This window comes from Sander lucioperca, chromosome 3, assembly GCF_008315115.2.
Source record: "Sander lucioperca isolate FBNREF2018 chromosome 3, SLUC_FBN_1.2, whole genome shotgun sequence".
In the NCBI taxonomy this organism is placed as follows: domain Eukaryota; kingdom Metazoa; phylum Chordata; class Actinopteri; order Perciformes; family Percidae; genus Sander; species Sander lucioperca.
In genome coordinates, this window is record NC_050175.1 from 24,893,243 (window position 1) to 24,920,831 (window position 27,589).

The following is a 27,589-nucleotide window of genomic DNA, read 5'->3' on the forward strand; positions in this document are numbered from 1 at the left end:
ATCACAATTTCCCAAAGCCCAGTTGCTTGTTTTGTCTAGTCTAGCATTGCCAGAACTATCTCTGCAACGCTGTAAGCCGCTCGATGGTGTTTTTTGCCTCCAACGGCACCTTCCAGGCAGCTAACTTAACTTAACTTTAACGCTAAACATAACCTGGGAGGAGACGTTGGGGGCAAAAAACACCAAAGACCACTGTAAGCCAATAGGTATTCAGTTAACTATCACTGCCAGCAACTATCTGCATTTAATTGCTGAAACCAGTGATTTTTTTGGCTACATTTTCTCAGCTGAAAAAGCACATATAACAAATAATATACCTCTATTAATAAAAAAAACTGGTTGACTCTAATACAATTAAATCCAGGTTAATGCATTACAGATGCTTTATTCTTAATATATTTGTACACTGTACACTGTTGCTCACTTAGTAAACACTACATTACACTGCTATGTCAACAAATGTACAACAGTATTGGAAAACAAAAATATATATCTCCCAAGATGCTCATGTGTGGGTCAGACACAGACAAGTACAACAGTCATTCCAGACGTTGTTGGCACAGAAAAGAAGTCCTTCACATATTAAATCTCTTGTTCTGCACAGTAAAGTTCAAAGTATGTAACGGAGGAGGGCCCGGTTACACCTAAAGACACCCCGGTATGGAGTTTGTAGAGGGGTTGAATTTTCTGTTGTGGATATTGCATAGCAAGAAACCATGATGACACAATCAGGAGTGGGAAAGAGCTGTCCTTTATGCTTCTCACATGGGAAGCAGGAGATCATACTTCATCACGAGAAGTCTACACAGGTCATCACACTGTTTTTATTCAGAGAAGAGGGCAGATGTAGTGTAAGGGCTGGGATGATGATAGAAGAAAGGGCTGGCTGTAGGTATTTACATGAAGCCTTTCATTGTGATCTACTTTGCACAGAAAGCTGGGTCAAGCATTTCTTAGAGGACTTGTGTCTGGAACACAAACTAAAGACTTGGGGTATTTTCCTTTATCCAACTGAATATACTGTCCATCACTAGAAACAGGGTTAAGCCACACTGTCTTATTATCATGCAAAAAGGATCATTTTTTTCTACTGAAGGTATTCCATGTAAAAGACCTGCACACTAGTACATTTCTCAGTGAAAGGCCCAAATGTAACAGCCATTTCATTTCTATGTAGGTGAGACTTTTTCCACACTACAAACCTCCTGTCATACACATACTTATGAAGCATACTTCTACATCATTTGCTTTAAGCTCTGCGTAATGACATTGGAATCTGAGTTGACAACAGAGCAAGCAACTTGACTGATTTAATAAAATAATACTGTTTCTCTCTGAAAATATATTAACAGTTTTGATCCTCGCTTTCCCTTAAATATAGCCATTGTCAGCAGTTCATGGTAACAATGAAAATATTTAGTTTCAATAAAACATTATAGCACAAGTAGGTCATCATCAATAATGTGAAAATGATGGTTCATAATAGAAAACATATTTTTAACATCTAATGGCAACATCATTGAGGATAAAAATAACAACATATCTGGAAAGGCTCATTGCACTTAATATATGGCAAAAGTAACAGTAGCTTTGATATAAGCCAGAAAATGTCTTTTGTTCAAGTCTTTTCCTGCATATAAAAAGTTCAGTTATTCTTTTTAGTGGTCCCCAGTGATCGTCCTGGTCAGGTACGACTGGTGGGAAGTTGGTTTGGTTTTAGATACCAACACCTTTGACAAGTGAAGCCTCCAGGGTGATGTTGAACTCCTGCAGAGTCTGTAGTACTCTGATCAGAGAGTTTACCAAAGAGCGGTCTTTCATCAGTGCGATGTCTTCGTACATCTGAGCGGTGATTGGACAGTCTGCGAGCAGAGCGATCCAGTGATGCAGCAAATGGTCCCTGAGAGAAGAAGACACACGTGAAGTCAACATGACAGCTTAACACTAGAGACTGATAGCAGTTACTGCATTTAGCAATTTTCCAATAAAAATCATTTAAACCTGTGGCAGTGTAAAAGCTAATTTTAAAGGCAAACCACATTATAATGTAGATAAAAATATCTCCCTCTACTAAGGCTTGTTGAAAATGTGAAGGGGTGTAATTAACAATTATTTTCATTACTGATTAATCTAAATTCTAATTGTTTTGTCTATCAAATGTCATCACCATGTCCCCGAGCCCAAGGTGATGTCTTCAAAGTACTTGTTTTGTCCACAGTCAAAAACAATGAAACATAGAAAACAGAAAGAAAACCAATCCTTACATTTGAGAAGCTAAAACAATTGAAAGTTTAGCATTTCTTTCTTGATAAATGACATAAACAATCTATTATCAAAATTGTAGGCAATTCATTATTAGCGATTGAATAATTAATATACTAATTGTTGCAACACTACTTTTTTGTACAGAGAAAAGAATAAAATCACTGCATCACTACGCACTCAAGGCACAGAAACATCCACTCTTCAGGGAAATAAAGGAAACCAATAAAATATCTGATACTTCAAGAATCCTCAAAGGAGAGATCATTTTCACTTGACTCCTTGCAGGTCAGGATGAAGGGTCAGATACAGAGGGAAGCATCCACAAATGTTAGGGGTTCACGGTCGTAACCAAAGACATTTCAGCAGGAGAGTGTCCTGTCTGAACCATGGGTCAGTCAGATCCAGAATAAGATGAGGAGTCTGTTCTGCACTAAAATCCGGCGAATAACAGACGTATCAGAATGTTAAGTGTAGTTAGCCTCTTTTATTTTTTTCGTTAGCTTGTTAGCTTGTTAGCTTGTAACTGGCAGTGTGTTTTCGCTTGGACTGACAGTCGGCTATGCGCTGGAGGATTCAGGTTTCCTTGCTGGCCTTTGCATATTAAACAGTGATTGGTTTAAGGATTAGTGACGTACCTAATCAAACTTGCCTGTGATACGTTTGAAACTCAGATTTAAGGGAAGTGCGCAGACATCTCCTCCTTCAGGAGAAGAATGTGAAAACACCTCTCTTTGCACAGTTACAAGTGAGTATGATCAAGGTTAGACATTTTAGGTGACATAAACATAAGAAAAACACATTTTTGAGTGGAGGGGGACTTTAAGTATGTTGAGGAGGGGAACGTCACTTCAATACTACACACATTTCATCGCATTCCCTCTGAAGTCTGAACTTCCTAAAGGGGAACAATGCCGTTTTTTTAGCTTAATTTACCTTAACTGAACAGCTTCGGAGTCATTGGAATAGTTATATGATTTTTTTTCGGATTGAATGGTGGTTGCCTCGCTTCCCCCTAACGCCTGTGAGTGGAAAAACACTCTTGCAACTTTTGGCTGGCGTGCCGCCCGCCTCAGCATCAGGAAGTATCGCGTGATATCAGGTCTCGCGATGTAACCAATTGCTTCATGGCACTGCACACATACACGCCCCCATCCTGGAACCGGCTAGCAAGAACAAGGTATCGTTGGAGTTTTTCACACTATCGTCATGGCTGAACTGGCAAAAAAGAAGCAGAAAGCTAGGAAAGCATTGTCGGAGGAACAGAGAAAGAGGAAACGGCAGACTGACCGAGCAAGTTTTTACACAGTGTTGCCAAATATCTATTCCGAAGCTGTAGGGGGAGCTCTATAGAGAAACAAAAAGCGAGAAAACAGCGAAGAAATTGCCATAACTGCATAGCGCCCCTTTAAACAAATGTTTAACATGTTCACTACAGTACATGTAAACGTGTGTCTGGAGGTTAGGGAGTGCTGCCTGCCTACCTTGCACCCAGACAGACGAGCATCTGGAACTTCCCGTCCTTGCCAATGTTTCTGGACGTGTTGTTGATAGCGCGCATGAAGCGGCAGAAGTGGCGCACTCTGGTTTGCCAGTTTTCATCTGGCGTCACCTCCCGCTGCTCCGCACTTTCAAAATAAACTTGTGACTTTTCTGTTCAAGCAAAAAAAAAGATAATTAAAATATAAATCAGTTAACAATTGATTACACAGTAATATGAAGTTCTGTTTGAAGGGATACTTGATAGGCAAAACATTAAGTATTTGTGTGAAATATCACTTTAAGGGCACAAGTAATATAAGGGACTAATGATATAAAGTCTTTACCCAAGAAGTCCCAGATGAAGACATTCTTAAAGAGTCGGGGTGATTTGAAACCGTGCTGAAAAACTTGCTCCAGAGCCCAGACGAGGCCGTACTCCCCACAGAGGAGAAGGGTCAAACTGCCTCTCTGTGCAAAAACAACAGGAAAACGCGGTTACAACTGATTACAAGGCTGTTTATTTATTTATTTTTTTAACAAATGACAATTAAATGGAGCGCTTTCTAGATCGCATTATGTCCATTAAAATAACAACTTTAATAACAGTCTCCCTACATTGTTCTGTCAGTACTGTAAAGAGGTGGTGTAAATCGTGAAGGGAATTTCCCTGTAAAAATCCTTTGTACTTTGACTACACAATGAATGCCTCTTAAAACCTGTAATCAACAGTTAAGTTACAATACGCATCTCCTCTGAATTATAATTATCAACCCATGTGCCTTAATAAGTAATAATTATTAGCGTTGGTGCTTTATATTAGTGCCTTTATGACAGACAAAATAATTCCAGGCCAGAAAAGAATGATCAAGTATAATGTCAACTTCTGAGAAACAGCAAACAGCCCATAGTTACTAAGGGGCTTTGGGACCACCAGAGCAGAAAGCAGATTTCTTCATTTGTAATGAATAATAGAACTACATGTTGGGGCCCGTCTAGACTGCTGTCTCTCACCTCCTTCTCCGGCTTGTGGAAGTGCTTCACGATCCCATTGATGGCCTCTCCTACTCCCTCCTGGATCTGGCCTGTGTTTAACTCTGGATGAGAAGAAAAAGGGCAAACAAAGATTGTGTGAGACAATACAAGCACACAAAGGTATATTATATATATATTATATTGTCATTGTGTTTGAATTTTTGGTATCGAGAACAAGTCCCATGCTTAAGATAACAGTTGAATCTCAAATTGGTGACACATATTAACGCTTAGCTAGAATATGACAAAAACGTCTACACACCACTATTATTTAGGAGTTGATACAAATGACTTATGGTTGTGAAGTTGAGTAACTTACTTGGTTTGCTGCTTGGCGAGATGGTAACAAACCTCCTCATCATCCCAGGGGACTGCTGCATCGGGGGTGTGCGGCACATCCGTTCATCATTCTCTGTGCTGGGGGTCATCAGCTCTCCCACCAGGATCCTCTCCAAACTGCCGTCATCCACGCCCTTCCCCAGCCACCGGCCACACGGAAACCTACACAACAAATGCATTGTTTTCATTATTTTTGAGAACCGTGTGGTCAAATAAATACTACAGGAGGCACATTTCTCTAAAAAGACACGCTTACTTGTAAGTATGCCCCGTGATCTCGTTCCGGACCACAACACACTCTACAAGCCACTTTGCGTAGAGCCCCGTGTTATCGTGACCCATCTGCACTGTGGTGAGCTTGCCCAGGTTCTGGCACTGAAAGAGAGAGAGAAGCATGGATGGTGACATCAAACACCCAGAGCAAAAAAAAATATTCACAAACACAAGACATTTCATCATTTTGTTAAAGGATAATTCTGGTTTATTACAACTTGGTCTTATTATTTTTTATAGTTTTGGTCTATAATTGTTGTCCAACAAGAAAAGGAACGAATCATACAGGTTTTTCACCAGTTTACTAAACATCTTTGAAAGAGAAAACAATGGCAAAGTGTAAAAATGATTACCGAAACTGTCTGTTGTAAACATCCGATACAGTTTACAGACCAACGTCTAAGATTAACTTTGACCTATCGTACTATCGTACCGCACATTTTCGGTGCTATAAGGTATTAATATTGACATTTCAGGTCCTCTCATTTTTAAATAATCTGGCTAAACTGTTTGCTTGTTTACAACCCGTCTGATCTTTCAACCAATCGTGTTTCTTGAATTTTAGACTTCAGTTACTGTGAATACACTGACTAAAACTACAAAATAAAGACCCAAGTTGTAATAAAGTGGAGTTATCATTTGTCCAAGAATAAGCACCAACCTCAAAAGTGATCTCCAAAGTATTTCTGGGGACCTGCAGGACTCCGGTCTCTGCCAGCTCACCAGAAACACACACCCAAGGGTTGGCTGTGAACATGGAGCCACCCAGCTTCTTACTGGGAACAGCCACCACGTGGTAGGGGATCACTGGGAGACAGAGGAGAGAAATGTCATAAGAAAAACTGGTAGTTTACAGCGTTGTCGGGCTGTTTGGCATCAAAATAGCACTCACTGATGGTTGTAAAGACGTTGGTGAAACAGAAGTAATCCACAGCGTTAAAGGAAAGGAGGTGGTAGAGAAACTGCTCCTTCTCATCATCACAGCGGAGGAAGGCGTATCGCTTGTACAGTTTTCTAAAAGGAAGATTGTTTGAGAAAAGTGTAAAAATACATATTAATGCTTGGACCCACAAAATTAAAGAATTTCCATTATTTTTAAAATAGTTAGGTTGCCCCACATATAACCATTACTCAACAGTGTCAGCAGCATGATAGATGATAAACCAATTTTGGAAAACAAAGTAAGCTACTGTTTGTAATAAAGTAGAACAAATGGCATGTAAGGTCACAAAGACAGACAGAAAACCCCCTGACCCATTTCACCACTCAGATATCAATTATGAAGAAGGCTGTGAATTATTTAAGCTGTGGTGGACTACAGTATGATGCTTTTGCAATTTCAAAAGAGTTAATGTATTATGAATGGGTAGATCACACGTCATCTTCATTTCATATGAGACAGACATTCCTCCACAAACACAGAAAGAAGGTCAGGATAAAAAAAAAGAGAAGAGGTGGTAAAAGAAACTCAGAGATCTTTAAAATGCCATAGTAATTAACTAATACTGAAATTGTGACCCACAGCAGAATTTTGTTTAGCTCACTTTGTAAGCTCGTGCTCTGAAAGCAGCTGCTTCAGGTGTCTGGAGAGCAGCTTCTTCTCCATAGAGAGGCGAACCCAGGCTCTGGCCTTGCCCACATCTGTCTTGATCTCACTGATGTTCTGAATGTGTCTGCAAATAAAATGACAGATCGAGAGGTCAGAAGAGGTTTGGTGATCATACGTAAACACAAAAACAAAGATCATTTTCATCATGTGAAAATTAAAGTAGGAGACATCTTGTATCCAATATGTCGGTTTCAACATGACACTTTATATACACTTTATACACTTATATATATATATATTGCAAACACTGGGCCAATAAATGTCATCTACTGACAGAAAGAAAAAGTGTCTATATAGACATTGTTTACAAACAATTAAGAAAAGCATGAAATGCAGAATGAAACCAGATTAATATTGAATGCAGTTGATGCACATTTTCATGCAGTTTATGGTTTAGTTCTGACAGGAGCATATATGACTAATTGAAGTATTGAGAACTTGTTGCTGGCAAAATACAAAAATCAAGTACTTTTATTTAGATCAGTTCTTTCATTAAGTCTCTCAGTGGAGCCACCATGGTGATATGAAAACATGTATAGATTGTAATACACAGTCTGTGGTCTAAACAGATGACAAGCAAAATGTTTGGGGCTGCTATTAACAATTATTTTTATTATTTGTTTATAAATTGATACATTCTGATGTTTGGTATTTTTGATTGATACATCTCACATAATCAATTACATAATTAATAAACAAATCATTTCAGCACTACAAATGTTATTCAAAAATGACCTGTAGATATATGTGAAATATCCATATTTTTTAAATCTTAATTTTCATCATGATTCCAACTTTCCCAAACATTACCCACCCCAAGTCAAACAAACAGCTAACCACAGACGAAGTTTAATGTCATCGCTCCGAGCCACCTTCGAGCCTCGGATGTCCAGACACATTCCCTTCCACTCCACCTGTGCCATAAGCCTCGTCTGCTAAGAGCTCCTCATATCTCCTCCCCTACCTTCCATCCCCCTCCGTCTCCACCCTCACACCAAGTAACCCAGTTTTCTCCGCTCGCTATCGCCGTGGCAACAGGGGAAAACGTCTACTATAATGCACTATTATTGTAACATCTTACCTAGAAAACACAGGGTAATGCAAAAGAGTTGCCATCATCTCTAATAACCTTAAACATTTGAGCAATTGTAATATTAACTCATCATTTTTAGTTAAAAAAAGATTGTACTGCCTGTTAAGAAAATATGATACATTATTAAAAGTCACCAACGGAGTCTGATGGTTGATTCTGTGACAGTGTGTGTTTACGATCATGGCTACAGAAGTATGAGTGTGGAGGAGTAGAGATGAGTGTTTGTGCCCTGAGCTGACCCCTCCTCTCTTTCTCAGTCAGACTGGCGGGGGGTCTGGTAATTAGGGTGGAAGTAATGTGCTGTTACACTCTGCGCCTCCAAGCCCTGACTCCTCAACTCTGGCTGGTTATGGTACATTACATTACGACAGTGATGGCCGACACACTGTCACACAGCCACACACACACACACACACACACACACACACACACACACACACACACACACACACACACACACACACACACACATACACACACAGTCACACAGCCACGCACACACAGCACACAGCCACGCACACACATGCATGCACGCGCGCACACACACACACACACACACACACACACACACACACACACACACACACACACACACACACACACACATACACACACACACAGGTGTGCTGCGAGAGCACAGGGTCATTGAAAGGCTTAGTGATTTATGCATAATTCCACTCATTTCCAGTCACATATTTTACTGTCTATTATAATAAAGGCAAAAAGTGACCCCCAAAAATGGGAACCAAGCTTTTTCTGTAACAGCACCGCTACTATGGAAAGACCTGTGCTAAATCCGTGTCTTCATTTAAGTTATTTTTTTTAATCTGGCAAACATGCATGCCCTTTGTAATTGCTGATTTCGACTAAGTAAATATTATTGTAAGATATCGAGTTCATAATACATATAATATTGAATTTACTTGGATGTTCAACAGTAAACAGAAAAAGTGCCATTATAACTAATAAACTGTGAAGCATCACATTTATCAAGTAATACTATAAGGGCTATAAAGAAGCTCTTGTTTATCAGAGACATGGGATCTCAAAAATGTTTTAGTCACTGAACCAAAACAGACAGACATTTCGCCACAAACATTCAATTTAATTGCTTCTTATGTGAGAGGAGAATTCAACCTGTTGTTGATTCAATTGCCTCCTCTGAATGTGTTGAGACACAAGTGTAAGAATGCAGCCCATTATAAAAAAAAACAGTCGGGTTTAATTCATGATTTAATTGGGATAACTTAAATTATTACTCATTATCATGGGAACATCTACGTAGGTACTGTTTGACAGTCTACCACAAGGGGGCCCTCTAAGTCCAACTTACTTTCGTCTGATAGTGACCAGCCACTAATAATTTTGTAAATTAGCTTTGGGTAAACTGGATGAAACTCATGCAATTCATCCATTCATAACCCTAACCTCCATTCCTACTCACCTCATGTCCTGGATCAGGGAGACTTTAAGAGGGGGCATGGCTGATACACCACCATCAGATTTGCGTCTTTCGGTGTCATGAATGAAACCTGGTGTGGAAAAAAATAAATAGTGTAATTGCAACAAGAGTCACTAATTTGTTAAATAGTATTGTTCATCAGCTGATTTCAGCCTTTACCTGGGGGTCCCAAACCACCTGGAGTTGCATTTTTCTTCTCTTTGCTCTCCTGATAGTGCAGCAGGTGGGACCACAATGCAGATTTACCCTGAAAACATATACTGGTGTCATTATTTGCGCTGAGAACACACTGTATGTCCACCAGCTGTAGAGGATCGGTTTTGAAAGAAAAAAAAAAAGTGTACATTTTTAGTGTTTGTTGTGATTGTTGTTGATGTGTTTTTTAATACTCAGGGAGTACCAATGTAATTTCGTTGTAATACTGTCAGACAGTGATGCAATGACAATAAAGCCTCTTATGTCTTATGTGAAATGGTGACTGTGTTTCCTCACCTGTTTGACCTGTAGCCCGTGGCTCCAGATCCTCTCCAGCAGGTCACAGAGGCTCGCTATCAGAGTATTCTCCTCAACACCGGTGATGCTGACCTCTCCGTGACCCAACTCCACAGCCTCCCGACCCATCTTTTCTACCAGCATACGCTTGGTCTGTAGAGAAACACACACACACACACACACACACACACACACACACACACACACACACACACACACACACACACACACACACACACACACACACTGTTGTTCTGTTGACTGAGACATCAAACAAATAATACTGGATTTTTATTTTGCGATCTGTCCAACTTCAACTCCAACTTCAGACTAGCAAATCCTGATATTTTTTGTGCAGTAGGAAAACTAACTTATAAACAGAAGACTAATCTATATTAACACAAAGCCTTAATTTGGTTTTGCAATGTTTTCCTGTTTTATTGTTATTTCAGTGAATCATCCTCATTATAATCTCTACTGTTGCTAAAAAGGATAAGATATAACCTTAATTGGAAGTCGCTTTGGATAAAAGTGTCAGCTAAATGACATCTAATGTAATATAAGCCTCAACACTTGTGAACACTTAAAAATGTTTAATAATCGAAAACTAAATGCAAACATTAGCAAGTTGGATCATAACTCCAGATGATAGAGATTTTCTGCTAACTGTATTCCAATGCAGTACTCATTCTGAATTACTTTGTGTAAGTCTTTAAACATGTAAAAATGTGATGGATCTTTTTTCAACTGAAATAATGCAGCAGAGATCACAGCAAACTGATCAATTGCAGCACAGGCCCCTTGTAGTCATACATGGGACAGTGGTGGCCTAAAGGTTAAAGATGTGAGCTTGGGACCAGGAGGTTGCTGGTTCGATCCCCTGACCGACAAGATAAAATCTGGTTGGGGAAAGTGAAAGAGCAGTGCTTGTCGCTTGCTTTTTTTTTTTTAATTATATATATTTTTTATTTTTTTGTTCGTGTATATATATACACACACAAACCTTGTTCCTGCACTCCTTTAGCAGTCCTTCAACAAATTTCCAGTTAGTCTGAGCGATGACAGAAGGTGACAGGTTGGACAGTTTGGGCTGTCTGATGGTCGTGCCCAGGTTCCTGGCTTCCTGGATGTACTTCTAGTAAAAAACAAGAGAGAGTTCAGTCAGCTAACCACGAAAGGAAACCGAGAAACAGTCCGTCAGAGAAATTAACTCAGCTTCCTGGTGGACTCACCACCATCATTAGTGACTGTTACTACAGAGGGAGAAGGAATACTAGAATAAATAAAGTCTACATAGTCTGTAAATGTAAAGTGACACCACACAAACTGCTGTACTATTACTGTGATAAACATCCAGACTTCAGCCTTCAGATATTGAAGCAGTACCCCATATAAGCAGTGAAACTCACAAAAACGAAATAGTGAAAAATATAAAATAATCAAAAAAGAACTGAATTGAAAGATTAGCTTTTAGAATTTTGACTTGTTTTGATAGAAATATTTTTGTTCTTTAAAAACACACTTGATTTAATAAAAGAACAAATATTAGTAGCTTCAGTTGACACTAACACAACATGTTCTTTACTTTGAAATCAAAGTGTTACTGGTTAATAAGAGGTAATGCTAACATGACACTGTGCAGGTTTATTTATATACAAGAGATGCAAACCAGAAAACTATGAGGACTCACTCCATATCAGGTCATTGACTGAAACATGTTACTGTTTTTTTTACCTTTGCTTCATTTATCTTGTTTGTATTGTCTTGTTAGGCACTTTGTAACATTTGTTATAAAAAGTGCTATATAAATAAATTTATTATTATTTGTATTATTCAATGTAGAGTTATTGTTCAACAGCTAAATGTTCAGAAAAGTGTAAACAGTGACTAATAAATACAACAGTGATGAACATTTGAAATATTTATCAAATCAAGTCTATTACAATAAAATGACTCAGGTCTGAAACAAAACATGTTAATAATTCAGAAACAAATTATAATTATTTTTAGATTATTAGAAATTATATTATACTGATGGCATCATTTCATTTTTATGAGTTCCCAAACATGACATGCTCTAGAAAGTGACATACATCATCAGATAAAGCTCAGCTGCTGGTAAGCTAAGCTAAGATAAGATACACCTTTATTGATTTATTGAAATTCGGTTGTTGCAGCAGCACAACAGAAACAACACTGAAATACAAATAAGTATAGAGAGTAACAGAAATAAAGAATAAGTGGTACATAAACTAAAATTAAATAAAATACATAATAGAAACTATAAACTATACAGAGCATCGGAGACTGATGACCTGATACATTAAATGGTGCTGATAAAGTGACTGTGGTGTGATTAATAGCAGCAGTCTTAATATAATAGAATGGGTCAATGTAACATATTAACATAATATAGTATAATATGGTACATTATGAAATATTGAGTGAAATTTAGACATAGTATAGGGTGCAGTAGTGTAATAATATAGTATAGAATAACACAATATAATATATAGTATAGTACGACAACATAACAGTATAAAGTAGAAGTATAGTATTGTGCAGCAATATAACATAGAATATAGTAGAACTTAGTGTAAGATATAACGTAATATGTCATATAATACAGTAATATAACGCAGAATAGTATATCAATATAATATGGTGGTGAAGGTAGCAGAGGGAAGGGAAAGACCACATGGGTGGACAGGTTCATGTGGCCCCAGTGCGAAACCTAAAGGCCTTACAAACTACCAACACATACCACGTCCACAGTCACCGACTTTAGACAGGGCTTGAAGGACTGCGAGAGCCAGTAGTAGTCAAGAAACAGCAGGAGCTGCAGCTCCGGAAACAAACATTCTACATGCTGAGAGTAATGTGAGTGTGAGTGCAAGAGAGGCGGAGAAAAGAGACAGTGACCAGAAGTGTGAGAGGAGGGTGGGAGAGCAGACAAGATGGTGAGAGCGAAGTCAAAATAAAGCAAACAGGTCATGCAAAACGAACAAAGACAACAGAGCTCAGGCAGTCAATCTGTATGAATATGAGCTGAGAAATGAGAACACTGTGGTGACCCCTCACCTCTCTCTGGTCGTTGTCTAAGTAAAGGTGCTCCGCGTGCTGCTTCTGTCGATCCCTCCTCCTCCACTGGGCGGGAGCACTCCTCTTGGCCCACCTGTAACACAAAACAACACACCTTTCATCAACTTTTTAGAGAAATATCGCAAAACAGCTGTCAAGCTTAGATTTAATATAGATGTCAAAGGTTAATTTATGATAAATACAAATTACAGTAAAAATTTTGATATGAGAGTATTGTGAAATACTCACTTGTTGCTGGTGGGCCCAGTGGAGAGCACATCAGACTGCAGTCGGGGGAAGAAGCCCTGCTCGTAGCGTCCCTGGCCAATCTTCATGTCCAGCAGGTGGGGGTGCAGGGCGGTGTGGTCGATCTTTACCACTCTCATCTCGATGGCTTTCTCTGCGGAGGAGATGGATTAGGGGTGTCGGCAGTGAGATTACAGGATGCATTCATTTTCTCATCTTGTTAATCTGCCCAAATCATTGTGCTTTCATTCTCAGGACTTGAGCTAATAGGTGTCCATGGTTTTGGGGCAAAATCTAAATATTAACAATTTACAATTCATGAGATTGTCTGGTCATCAATTCTGCACGTTGTCAGGCCAAATAACCTGAATATCCCATAGTCAGAAACTAAGTCATTTTCATTTTTCTCACCAATCCTCCGACTAAGATTCTCATATTTTCTGTAGTTGTGTTAGGAATCTAGAATAACTATGACGAAGAATCACTAATTTCTCTTTAAGCAAATGACTGACAACAGATGAAAGAGAACAAGTTAAAATAGAAAAAGACATTTCCTCCCAAACACCCACAGAACCAAAAAGAAGTGACAGAATAAAGGCTCAGAGTAGATGTTTTCTTTTTCTTGAAAAGGAACAAGTTCAGAGTCATCAATGAATGCAGCTTTAGACAGTCATTTTCTGATGCCTGATTAACAACCCACCCACACATGGGTTACATAAACAAAAGCACCCATGAGTTTAGAGAAATACAGTAGACCTTAAATAGATAAACAGAAAATTTACAAAACATATGCATAATATGAAATATGTAGCACCAACAGGTACAGAACCCAAACATTGTCTGAAGCTGAGATTTACAGGTACAAAGCTTTGATTCCCTGAAAAGAATGTATTATTACCCATTCACCTGCATGCTGCAAGTTAGATCACCACCATAAAGATCAGTGATAGCGCTTTCAATTGTTGCAATAACATAATGTTTACCAAGCTTTGTAAAAACTCTATGTAATGCATTAAGGATCTCCAAAGGAAGTCCATCCATCCCCTATGAGTGTACCTAACGTAATGCATTGCACACACATTCAGAAAGCTGCCACCCGGAGACAATTAAGGTAAAACGAGAGCAAATATTATGAAGGTGAGCGTTGTCGTTCTCAAGCCCAATGTCGTGAAGTCCAGGAGTTTTTTTCATTACATTTTGTAAGCAGGTTGTCTGCAAACAAGTAATTCAGCCAGCCAGTTAACTAAAGACAGCAAATCTCCAAGTCTGTCAGAAGTTCACACCTTTAAATTAACTTATAACCAAACTTAAATTAAAGGAATTTCATATGACATTTAAGGTCTTCACAAAACAAGCAAATCGTTTGGCTTTACACAGGGCCGTAATTAAACATTACAGAAGTCTATTTTGACTGTCTCAAGTTAAGATTCTATGGTGAAGCTATTCATTTTCAAACTAAAACCTGTGGCTTTATCAGTGCAAACCAACCACAGAGTCTTCCTCAGGCTGAGAGGTGTTTATCCTACGATAAAGACAGTCCAGAGACCTGAGGCACATTAACACGTTTGAGTACAACATTTGGTGCTGTGAAAGCAATCCTGTTGTGTTCAAAACTTAATTTTTTATTTTTATAAAATCCACAAAGCCTTCAAGGATTTTCCGGCATGATCTTTTCTCCTTACCTGCTTCTTCGATGGTTGTGCATTTCTGGTACATTGAGGTGCGCAGTGTGGGCGTGCGGACGTTTAGCATGCGAATCTTATCCACTCGGGAGTCAAACACCCTCAGCGTATGCTCTTTCTCCTCATCATCATGACAGAGGATCTTACTATCGATGAAAGAGGCAAACATCTGCGTCTCCAAGAAACGTGACAGGAAGGGCAGGTAGGGCTCTGGCTGGTCAGACAGGAAGGAGGCCTGTACACGCAAATTAAAGGGCAGAAGTTAATGTTATATACTATGGAAAAATAATACCCTTCACTATACTATGCTACCAACGAACTGTCTATAGCACTTTACCTTGTCAAAGTTCTGCATTTGGTCTCGATTGGTGAACCAAGACTCTTTGTCCTGGCTTGGCTGGATGACAAACACCTCGTAGTCTGCGAACATCTGGGTGAATCGGTTGGCGAAGACCTCGCGCACATGGATGTTGAGCTGGTGCATCTTTAGCTCCTCCTCATCACACTGAACCCGCATGTCCTTATTGCTGCTGGCATCCTCTCTCACCTCCAGCTGATGAACGCAAGCATCCATTACAAAGATAGAAAACAGGAAAAAGCATGTGAGAAAGAAGTCAGATGAAGAAAAGAAGCAGAACAGTGTTTTCATGTTATCGTATCTGACTGTTTTCACAGGCTGCTGATGAAGCAGCAGGGTTATGGGAAAGGAAGACATCTGTAACCCAAAGAAAACTGAAAAAAAACTTTTTTTAGCATGTCAGTAGGTCAGCTGGACAGCTGCCAGCACTAGGGGGGCTCCAATAACACAGAGCACTACTACTGGATGCACGCATATCTGTAAACAAAGTCGCAATGCAATGACATGGCCCAATAATATATTCAATCACTGATTAGTTTCCATAAATCAAATTCAGCAGAGAGTTTAGATAAGAATACTTATAAGTGAGGTCGGACCTCCTAGCTGGGACACTATACACAGACGATGAGCTAATCCGTTCATAGAAAGCTAATGCTGGCCACTAGTGCATAAGCTGATTAGGCTGCCCATACAGAGACTTTCTCTAATTAGCAGCTAACTCCCTGTCTATCAGTCTTCAGAGAGAGTATTTCACCATACTGTTGGTAAGACAGTCAAACCAAATGAGCCTGCTTGTCATCATTCTAGACAGTGTAACACAGATGCCAAGTACATCTGTTGATGTCAGTGTCTATTGACGGTTTTTGTCATCTCAGCCATGAGAGATCGCCCAGCAGCATTACAAAGGCAACTGCAGTTGATGTTTTGAACTGATGAAGTCTCTTGGATGGATAGCAAAACATATTCAAGACTCTTTAGGTTTGCTTACTGTGGGTGTTTACTACCTGTTCTATAAACATGATGCTCAATACACTGATGGGAGGACAGTTACTGAAGAATCTCTACAATATTATTAGATTATTTTAGATTATATTATTTTGGAGAAAAATGTCAGCATACATACAGTATTATCTCCATAATTACTCAAATATGACGGGGATCAATGTACCTTAAGGATTAAATCCTTAACACATCTGTCTTCCATTTTTTAAAACACATTCTTTTATGAAAAACAACTTCTGTTTTGTCCTTTTCTTTCTGTATTGACAAAACATGTATCAAGTCCACTGTGTGGATGCAGAAGGGCTCCCCCTTTTGTTCATCGTCCCTTACTGCTATAATGACGGTAATTACATTAAATGTCATTTAGCTGATGCTTTTATCCAAAGCTATATAGATCAGAGGTTGCAGGCCTCTGGAGCAACTAGGGGTTGCTTGTTCAGGAACACATAGGTTGATGTATCCCAGTGGGAATTGAACCCAGATCTCCCACACCAAAGGCATGTGTTATATCCACTGCGCCAACACCACTTCTAACAATAACATAATGATACAATATACCTTTATATCTTTTCAGTTCATGTAGTAATATTGATTCTCAATACATCCCTACATCATTTATAAGCTGGCAAAATATAGTTGCATATTTAAGACATTAATTCCAGCTGAAAATATATTTGCATTGCAATGTAGCTGCTGAATATAAGGATTTAAAAACTTTATTTGCAAGGCTGATTTTATATTTAATGCATTAATTATTAAAACTATTCAACTATAATTTTTAAAAGTTGTTTTTAAGATTGACTTCCAGGTACAACCAGGTCTAATTATATATTTGTGCAGCCCATTTTTAAGTCATGAGATGACATCATTTCTCACCTTTGCCAGGCTGACCCCCGTCCTCTTGACCAGAGCCTGCAGTCTGGCGATAGTTTCATTCTCCCTCAGCAGGTAGGAGTTGAGAGGCGAGGCCAGGTTGCCGTTGCGCTTGTCAGAGACCATGTCAACTGATCGGAAGCCCCGGTACTTGGCCTGGCTGTCGCTGGAGTGAATATTTCCCTCTGGAGATACACCAAACGACATAAGCACCTCTGAGATCTCCTGAATGAACTCTAGTTTGTTTGGGAACTGGGGCAACTCCTCTGGCAGTTCGATGAAGTGGTTGTCGATGTCCACAAAACACAAGTTAGCCTGTAAGAAGACAAGGAATGAGATAATTATGCATGAAAAAACATGAAAAACAAATATATGAGCCTAATGCACAAAAAGCAGGCTTAACACTAACATTGCCGATGCTTCTACTCCTTTAAGTCATACTGTGTTAATGCTAACAAGCCTATTACACAGCCAACAAAGCCTATTTTTTTATATCCCTTTAGATTTCACAGTTCATGTCTGACAGCACATTACACTTTATACGCACAACTATCTTGTAAAAAATGGGAAGCAAAAAGACTTGTTCCTTATGAGCAAACTGATGACATATCTTAAAAAAGCGGCCACAAGAGGGATGAAAAGAAGAAAAACTGTCCACCATGGACTGTGTCAGCAGTACAACAAAGGCCTTACCTATGCAAAATGACAATACAAAATCTTGTTGGTTCTGTATATAAAATAAAATCTGTAAATAAAAACACTGACAGAGATATAGCGTGCAGGTTTGTGAGCCCAAAGAAAAATAACAATAAGAAGGGATTTATTCACTAAAATCCATTTTTTTAAATTGTTTCTCATATTTTTGCAGCGACAGAAAGAAGTAACACCTAGTAAACTGCATTAACGGACAAAAGCAAGCACAAGTGCATAGAGATGAAGGTTTGATTTGCAATCTGTGTTTTAGAAGTGGGACAAATAGACGTGGGTGGATCTAAAGTACTTTTCACACCTCTCATATGAAAATCCTACAACAGTTAATTCAGCAGCATTTACTACCATTTCAAAAGTCAGCTTTGCAAAACATAAAATATTCAAATAAACCAAATGAAGAGAGTTTAAACTAGTATAGGAAGATGCTACGATATGTTTGTACCTCCTGTGGCAGCTCTAGCTTGGTGCGGTCATCCTGTCCATTGGAATGGAGGCCCATGAGATACGGCACAGGGGCGTCCAGGAAGTGAAGGAGGGAGGCGGGCAGAATGGGAACGTACACATGTTGCCACTGGAAGGGGAACATTAAGGCTGTGATGCTCTCTGCCACCGTCATCAGCCTCTGGTAATCTGTTTCACGCATACATAAAAAAGAGAACAGTGGTGAAGGAAAGACTGTAACCATGTAAGAGATATGCGCCAGATGTACAGTATATACAGTTCAGATTTCAGGGTTCATTTCCTGACTTCATTATTACTTTAAAGCCTCAGTCATTGTAATTATTCTGAGAGAACACTTGTGCTCCAACAGTTTCTCCAGATTGGTGGTTTCTGCAATACAATCATCAACATGATCACAAGCAAATGCCTGTTCAATGACGTGATAAGTGATAAAAAAAAAAGAGTAGAGGATTGAAACCCACAGGGCAGAAATATGTTGCTGTACTGCTGATGATGGGCAGTCTTTATAACATCTTAAAATTACTCTAAACTATTAAAGTGCATTTTTGCACATTAAATTAAAGAAAAAAAAACAGGTTGCACAACTCTTTCCCCATATTTTATTCCCCAAAAAGTTCTGGGCTACACTGCCTTTGCCTGATGAATGTTGTTTATTCCTCCAAAACACAGCATATTACAGAAGAGTTGTGCAATATGACTGTTTGTTATATGTAAATGGATTGCATTATCCACCAGCTCGTCTGTTTCCTGATAGAAATCACCTGCTGCAATATCACTGATTGGCTGAACAACATGATGGAAAGTTTAAAGCCACCAGCCAGTAGCAGTTTTCTGCCGTGTTTGATTCAGGATTCGGTATTAAGAGCACAGTGTGGACAAAGTGGACTAACATCACAAAAGGAAACACCCAACTACAGTGTTAACTCAGGTTGTCTTTGTTATTCTCTGTTCTGTAAATGTGGGAGTGGAGATCAATGACCAACCTTAAAGCAATTAGCTGCAATAAGACGCACAGGCTGTGTCAAAATTTAGGGAGTGGGTCTTCTAAAGTACGCATTTGTAGACCAAATATGTGGTAGAAAGCTGATATGGTCTTTCCTATAATAAAGACTCCTGCAAATGTGTCAAGACATTTTTGAAATTCTTGACAGGCTGAACTCTCTGTGACACAGGTACTGTCAGCTGGCCCTCTGACTAACGTTAAATTCCTTTGTCATCACTCCACTCAGCAACACTCCTTCGAGTTCAGGGTTGGTACTGAATACATGCAAATAAGTGTCCAGTCCTCCTCATCTGCATTCCGGCTCTATCCTGTTGACACCTACTGTACATTCAGCAGCAGCTCTGCCTCTCCTGTTATGGTGCCAAAATAAATGCCATTTCTTCATTTGGTCATGTGCTGCTGGTCCATGAGAAAAGACTCTCACCCCAGTTTGGGCCTCCCCCTCACGCCCCCTTCTCAGCAGAATTCCTCTCCCAGAATGGGGACAAGAATACTAACATCACCCGTCTGCTCTAAAACTAGGCTACCATAACAAGAAACCACTTTAACTCAGGTCACAAAGGGTCAAGTACTGCTTCTTATATATAAAGATGCATGCCATAACATGAACATTTTATTAATGTTCACACTGAGAACTGGTAGCAGTTTGGACTTGAAGTGATGCTTGAACTGTTTAGTTTACATACTGAGTGCAAAATGATGCCGAACAGCAGGCCAAAAATGCACAGAAGTGCAGAAGTGAAACTGCTGCAGATCCTATTCTGTTCTTCTGATGTGTTCAAAATGTGTTCTGTGTTTGTTTAAACAGCCTCAGTTTGTAGCATGGTAATAGTCTGGATTGACGACAATTCATATACCGGATCATCACTGGTACATCTGGCGCCATGGGATGTTCCGCCGGATGTTTGAAAATGGCAAAGTTTTGAAGAAAATTTGGATAGTGCAACAAGGCAGGGCGGCTTGGTTCTTTCGGGGAATGATTGTAAAGATTTACAAAGAATATTTTTACGGCATTTTCCATCTAACTGGGTGGTTTTTGGGACAAAATGGCCGGGGATTTGCTATTGCTATATGCTATTTTAAATCAGTTACTAATTCCAGAGCTATTTTTAGCACATAACACACAGTTGCCTCTTTATTTGCAGAGCATCCCTCTCCTCCGTGTGTGTGTGTGTGTGTGTGTGTGTGTGTGTGTTTAAGTGCGGAGAGTCTTTTCAACCCCTCATTTCTTCTCAGTGGAAGATTGCCAGGGCTTAACTCTACACAACACTGTTCACACATTCTGCAGTGATCAGCCTCATGGGGAGAGAGAAAAAGGCATGATGTCACTTCCAACCAATAATAATCATCCTGCATCATTGCCATCCTCCCTGTCTCTGGGTTGCCTAGCAACACCACAGCTTTCCTCTCTTAATAGATTCCCCCCCCCTTGGCCCCCTGGCGTTTTTTAAACCATTTGCCTTCTCTTGCCATTGTAATGGATCCAATCACCACGCCTGACCCAGCATCCTCAATGCTTTCCTTGTTTCATTTTGGGACTGCCAAAGGTTGTTTTTTTAAATCAAAAAGCTACTAATAAAATCAAATAAAATTAAGTAACTGATTAAGTAACTGCTAGTCAGACTCTTGCTTAACGGATAAATCACAAAGGATCACCAAAAAAGGCCTGCATAGCCTAGCAGCCCAAATGTGTGCATACAAGACAAACATCACACACAGACACACATTTACACGAGTCCTGGTAGAAGAAGCTGCCTGTGATGGGTGAGGGGGACCAACATTTACACAGGCTGGTACTCACACTGCATCACTTTAATGGAAACACTCAACAGGTTATGTAATCTCTTGGATAATAGTTCCACCATGCATATCAAACATCGGTTGTAGCTTAAGGCCATGGCTTTTCTTCCTACAACATCCATCCTGACATTTGAAATGCTAAAATTTCTGAAGTTGGCCATAGAGCTGGATTATAGAGAGACAATGCAGCAATGACACAAGGTGTAATATTTCCTTGTTTTCTGTGTCTAGGATTGTGCGTGAAACAGACCATTAAAGTTATGTAGCACAAAGAGCTCAGCAGCCAAATAGTTTTGTTTTGGCCACTGCCCCCATACTTTGCTGACGTCGGATTAGAAAGGGTTGTGTCCCACCAATTATGGTAACTTTCCAAAAAGGACAATCCCACATTCACACCCACTTCACGCAATGATTGGCCAGCTGTGTGGAGGGAAAAAACGGAGCCAGGGCTTAAACTTTTCTGTCAAGTGCACTTTTAAAAAATATTCTTGACACAACTATTTTTTTCACTATTTATGTGAACAACGGAGTGCAAAATGTGCATTGTTATCCCCATGTTTAAACAATATTGCATCTCCCTCCTCTCTATGAAGGCTGGCTTTTCACCCTGCATTCTATCTATAATGTAACAATATTTTTTGCACAAATCGTAATTTAAGCCGTTCTTCCATCCATCCAAAATGTATAAACATGGAGGAAAGCCTTAAAGCTACACCAGCATGTAACAACCAGGTCCCCAGACAATATCAAGTCTCATGTCATGACACTGATATGTCTCCCAGCTGCAGACACATCTCTTGAGACTGCCTCTACTAAACAGGATAAAATGACTTCTCACTTCTCAAAAAACAGCTGTTACAGATAATGCATGAGGTATCTTTGCTTCTAGCTCTTCAGAAAACATGTATAGTGTTAATGAATTGTGTCCATAATACACAGGATTTCAATGTAAGCCTGACTACTTGTCTATTTGTTTTGTTTTTTTAAATATGGTTGTTGTAACGTGAGCAAGATGCATTGGTACTTGAAATCAATGCACCCTAATGGGACAGGATGCTAAAGGTTACATGAAAACATTGAGTGTCACAGCAGCAGGACGACGACTTACGCTGTGAGTAGAGCAGTATCTGCATCTCGAGCAGGGCACAGGTGAAAAGCTGAAGAACGTTCTCCATCCCCAACAGATGAATCATTTCGCCGATGGAAAAGTCAAAGAGTGGCAGCTCACATGTGCTTGGCCTCTGGCATACCACAGGCCCGTACACGCCTGAGAACTTGAGGGAACGCCCGGAGGGTGGCAGGGGCACCTCATAGAGGATGTTGTAGATGAAGCTCTCTAGTGGGAGGGGCGGGGGCTGGGGGGACGAGACAGCCTGGTGAAGCTGCTGCAACACCTTCCTGCAGGCCTGAGGGAAGGCCATGGGTGTGATCAGGCAGATGCACTTTGACACGTACAGCGTGTCCCGACTGATGTCATACGAGTTGAAGCGCTGCAGGCGGGAGATGGCCGGTGCAGCGTGCAGCACAGGACGAGGCTGGGAGTGTTGGTGCCGCTGGTCCTCAGGTCCGGGTGGGGAGGTGGGAGTGTGCAAGATGTCGTACTGCTCTGCATTGTGCATGTGGTAAAGAGTCTGCATGGCACTGCAGATCTGCTTACTGGTCACCTCCTCGAAGAAGGTGAGGGCAAAGCCGTAGGTCCGAGAGCCATCCTCTCTAGTGATGATAAAGGAGTGGAACTGAGGCTCAAGGGAATCAACCTGCGTCCTAAATGCCAGACCCTTTGGCATACAGAGCTGTGGGAGGACAGACAGAGAAGGTATCAGAGGGTTAAGGAAAAGGTGAGGGGACATCAGACTACATCAGAATCTGTTTATTTACTACACACTTTCTTTTTTAGGTGATTTAGGTGAGAAGATTGATACCACTCTTATGTCTGAGAATCAAGAAATGCATATTTCCCAAAATGCTATTCCTTCAATAATTCTTAGCCGACCAACAAAATTAGTTACTGATATTTTTCTTTTATAAGTATTGCATTACAGTGGAACACACATTTTCTGTATCAGGACACAAAGGAAAAATATTCATATTCATTTTGTGATACTGATTTCAATCCTATCTCCTAGCCATGCTTTTATTCTTAAAGGATATGAGGAAAACTGTATAGAGATCATACCATGCCAACTGCATCCTGGTCAAATGGATTCCACTCGACATTGTCTGGATAATGTGCTAGGACTTTGGATTTGAAGGTTCTCCGCAATGGACTCTGCTCAAAATTCTCACCTGAAAGTGAAAACAACAGAGAGAGCGAAAAAACAAACAAAAAGGAGACAAACAGTTAGCACACGTTTCCAGATGTCGATGGAGGAGCAGAAGAACAATCTGATCAGAAGCAGGTTTAAAGTGCCAGGCGCAAATCCAGAGGTAAGAGCAAGTCAGCATGTCTGTCTTGAGAGGAAGATTGTATTGCATCATATAAAGCTGTCATCTGCATCCTGCTCAAGAAAGCAAACAAAATAAAATATTCAGGAAGCATCTAATACTCCAAAATAGATATTTTACTTTATGGATCTTCATGCTTCCTGGCAGCTTTAATGGCAATACGAATGAACACACAAAATAATGAATCATAGAAAGCACAAATTGAGTTGATTTGAACCCAGACTAAAGCAGAAGTGATGCACACACCAAGGCAGTACTGAAAAGTCATTCAGAGTTTGGGGGGTGGGAGGTGGGGGGGTAAACACTGACCAAGCAATGCCAGTGCATGCAGCACTGGATTTGTGTGTGTGTGAGAGAAACAGAAGCAGTGATTGTCAAACATCAGCTCATTGTTCAGCTGCTGCTGAAGGATGGGACGGAGGAGGGGAGACGAGAAACCAGGAGGAGAGAAATCAGAGTGGTGTGCAACAGAAAGGGCAAGTCCCCACACCTGTGCAGAAAATAACTGAACATTTGAAGTAACAAAAAAGTGCTGCAGAGTAAAAAAACAAAAAAAACAAGGTGTGCCAGGTTAAAGGTTGAAGGGATAAAGCTGAGCTCAGGTTAAGAGGGGGAGGAGTGTGTGTGGTGTGAGGGTTACCTTCATCTGCCCCCGCCAAATTTCCTCTGGCCCCATCTCTGAATTTAGTAGCTTCTATATACTGGCATAAAGCTACACAACACATAAAACAAAAATATAATTAAAAGCCTGGTTCTGGGTGGGTAGCGCATCACTTCTCAGTTTGTGCAAACACATCCTGACAGCTGTGTTCACAAAGCTCTGCTCTGAGAAAAAGCTGCACACAGACACAGGACATTACCGTCTCTGTCAGGTGGTATGCTAATTCAAGCCAGATGGTGGGGTTATGATACACGTATACAGCCTTTCTGTGTGTCATAGTTTCCTCTTCTAGAGATCATGCAAATCCATGGTGCTCTGATATGGATTATATTCTCAACACAGAGAGGTTACAGCCATGCTAGCAGCTCTGTAAGGCTGCACAGTGGTGCTTGGACATGCTAATGTCAGAATGCTAACATGCGCACAACGACAATGCTATCATGCTAATGTCAAATGTCAAACAGATATGTTTAGCATGTTCACCATCTTAGTTTAGCATGTTAATATTTACTAATTAGCAGTAAACACAAAGTACAGCTATGAGGGTTATTTCTTCAGAAGCAATTCAATCTGAGTGCCACAGAGAGGATAAGGAAGTTGGAAATTATTGAGAAACCAACACATTGGTTTTGGTCTTTTTAGGGGATTTCTTGACAATAAAGAAACATATAGAGTAATATAGAGTTAGCCTCATACTTAATTATTTATAAGGTGGTATGTAGAGCACAAGTGTTTTACAAAAATCATGTGACATTTCAAAACATTTTCAACAGTCTGCCCTTTTAATCATATGTGGGATAAACATCTCAAGGTGGGCAAATTAGCATATCCCATCACTAGACAGTCATGAGGTTTACTGAGTGAATGGCTGCTCTTGTATTACAGACTGACTCGAGCAGAGTTAGATTATCTAACATTTTGCATAAAAAAAAAACTTTATGCGACCAGGCAATGCTTTTTGTTGTTTCCTCTTCATGCATCACATTTGCTGAGCACCAATGAAACAGTCCTGCTGGCAGAAAATCACATTCGTACAGCATGTCCCCAGACAAGCCACAAGCCAAATGTGAGCTGTGTGTCACACAACATCCACTCTTTTCTAGGTAGGAAAGCTAGCTAGTGAGGGAAAATAAAAAATGTTGCACTAATAATATTAATGGTCTCACACACACACACACACACACACACACACACACACACACACACACACACACACACACACACACACACACACACACACACACACACACACACACACACAGACAGACAGGAAATTATGACTCTCTCAACTGTCTTCCCTGATGACTACTGCATTTGTTTGAACAACACAAGACAAGTTTAATCTTGGAAATTATTCACTGAGAATCTTTGGTGAAGTAAAAGTTTTAAGGATTAAGTGGTTAATATTATCTTAACTGCCCAAAGGGAAGAAACTAGGCCATATGTCAGACTGATATTATTAGAATTTGTAGGGATGGGAAAAGATTATCCAGTTCCTTATTATTTCTTCGACATTTTTATACCACTATGATTGCTCCAGAATTCATGTTTAATCACCATATTTAAGGCACATTATTTTCTGATTTTGTCCAAAAAGTAAAAAAAAAAAGGCTACGTGCTTAGCTGAACTTACGTTGTTCATGAGCACACATGTAGGTCAAAATCCAAGACGGAAAGTGAAAACGGACATGGAGATCGATAGATAGATAGATAGATAGATAGATAGATACTTTATTGATTCAAGAAGCACGAGGATGTAACTGAAACTAAGTTTGTAAACGCTGTCACAACAAAGTCAAGTATTGCAGTAATACAATACAAACATCTGGAAGCATCTGGCTGTGGAGAAAGACAGGTTGCTTTACTCAACCAACAGCCTCAGTTATTATTCTTTTAAAGGTCCTATGACATGCTGCTCTTTGGATGCTTTGATACAGCCCTTAGTGGTCCCCTAATACTGTATCTGAAGTCTCTTTCCCGAAATTCAGCCTTGGTGCAGAATTACAGCCACTAGAGCCAGTCCCACAATGAGCTTTCCTTAGGATGTGCCATTTCTGTGTCTGTAGCTTTAAATGCTATTGAGGAGGAGAGAGAGGGGGGGAAGGTGGAGGGTGGGGGTGTGGCCTTGACCAACTGCCACTTTGCTTGTTTTCAAGCCATGATGTCTCTCTCTTTCTCATGGGTGGGCCAAATTCTCTGGGTGGGCAAAGCAGAGAAAGGGGAGGTAACCTTGCTCCTTATGACGTCATAAGGGGCAGATTCCAGATCAGCCCATCTGAGCTTTCATTTTCTCAAAGGCAGAGCAGGATACCCAGGGCTCGGTTTACATCTATCGCCATTTCTAGCCACTGGGGAACCATAGGCAGGCTAGGGGAACTCACATTAATGTTAAAAAAAACTCATAAAGTGACATTTTAATGCCATGGGACCTTAAAGTAATCAGATTACCATGTGTCATGGCTAATTGTAATGTTAAATTTGCACGAATCACAACCACAGTCTGCATACAGCAGGCCTCGTCACTACCACAGGAAAGTTTGTCGATTGTGAAAATCATAAGGTAATTATAACAGCGCAGGCCAGCAGCACACTTCAGGAAACAAGTACAAAACATTCCTGTCAAATATGCAAAATAAGGAAACCATAACACAGTGTTTTACAAAGCCTAAATCCAAATGTACTACTAAATGAAAAGAATAACTTAACACAAGGTTTCCTTTAGTGTTACTCAAGAGGACTGTTGATGACTATTAGCGACAATTAACGGTTACATACAGAAGCGTATAAAGAGAATAATTTTACCAACCTAAAATTCAAAAGGAAAATGAAAAGAGAAAATGTAAAATAAATTATCATATTGTACTATTCCAAATCACTTTTGGGGCATTTTTATGCCGTTATTAGAGACAGTAGACAGGAAATGAGGGAGAGAAATGCAACAAAGGTCCACAGCTGAAACCAGACCAGGCCATAATTAAATGTTAAAACGAAAAAGGAATCTGAAAAGGGACACTGAAACTACTGAAATGGAAAATGCTATAAATGCTGAATATGATATAAGAAAATCGAATATGCAAAATGACTATTACATTATCATTGATATTTCCCTTTTAATTTCAAATCTGGTAAAATGATCCTCCATAGTGGTGTTATCCCTGTACAACTCGGCTGTCACAGCATTACTAATGCTATTCTCTAGGACAAATATATTAAACTTATAC

At 39.8% G+C, this 27,589-nt stretch overlaps 2 protein-coding genes across 5 annotated transcripts in view; both read right to left on the reverse strand.

The window, feature by feature from the left end:
* Positions 1 to 27,589, reverse strand: part of mical2a (microtubule associated monooxygenase, calponin and LIM domain containing 2a) — an 858,504-nt gene that overhangs the window by 212,722 nt on the left and 618,193 nt on the right. The gene's annotated exons all lie outside the window — the stretch shown is intronic.
* Positions 360 to 27,589, reverse strand: part of dennd5a (DENN/MADD domain containing 5A) — a 35,654-nt gene continuing 8,424 nt past the window's right edge. Inside the window, exons 2-24 of one of the 4 annotated variants that reach the window (XM_031324227.2) lie at positions 24,348 to 24,419; positions 23,439 to 23,548; positions 22,371 to 23,055; positions 18,440 to 18,627; positions 17,290 to 17,601; positions 15,391 to 15,606; positions 15,054 to 15,288; positions 13,375 to 13,525; positions 13,126 to 13,219; positions 12,809 to 12,913; positions 11,048 to 11,179; positions 10,045 to 10,197; positions 9,712 to 9,799; positions 9,535 to 9,622; positions 6,933 to 7,061; positions 6,281 to 6,402; positions 6,050 to 6,195; positions 5,372 to 5,490; positions 5,096 to 5,277; positions 4,756 to 4,838; positions 4,089 to 4,212; positions 3,747 to 3,915; positions 360 to 1,900 (exon numbers count right to left, since the gene is read on the reverse strand). In XM_031324227.2, coding sequence (XP_031180087.1) covers positions 1,717 to 1,900; positions 3,747 to 3,915; positions 4,089 to 4,212; positions 4,756 to 4,838; positions 5,096 to 5,277; positions 5,372 to 5,490; positions 6,050 to 6,195; positions 6,281 to 6,402; positions 6,933 to 7,061; positions 9,535 to 9,622; positions 9,712 to 9,799; positions 10,045 to 10,197; positions 11,048 to 11,179; positions 12,809 to 12,913; positions 13,126 to 13,219; positions 13,375 to 13,525; positions 15,054 to 15,288; positions 15,391 to 15,606; positions 17,290 to 17,601; positions 18,440 to 18,627; positions 22,371 to 23,055; positions 23,439 to 23,548; positions 24,348 to 24,419 — 3,887 coding nt within the window. In that variant the 3' untranslated portion in view covers positions 360 to 1,716. The remainder of the gene's footprint in view (positions 1,901 to 3,746; positions 3,916 to 4,088; positions 4,213 to 4,755; positions 4,839 to 5,095; positions 5,278 to 5,371; positions 5,491 to 6,049; positions 6,196 to 6,280; positions 6,403 to 6,932; positions 7,062 to 9,534; positions 9,623 to 9,711; positions 9,800 to 10,044; positions 10,198 to 11,047; positions 11,180 to 12,808; positions 12,914 to 13,125; positions 13,220 to 13,374; positions 13,526 to 15,053; positions 15,289 to 15,390; positions 15,607 to 17,289; positions 17,602 to 18,439; positions 18,628 to 22,370; positions 23,056 to 23,438; positions 23,549 to 24,347; positions 24,420 to 27,589) is intronic. The other 3 variants (XM_031324228.2, XM_031324229.2, XM_031324230.2) reach the window with 3 other exon arrangements.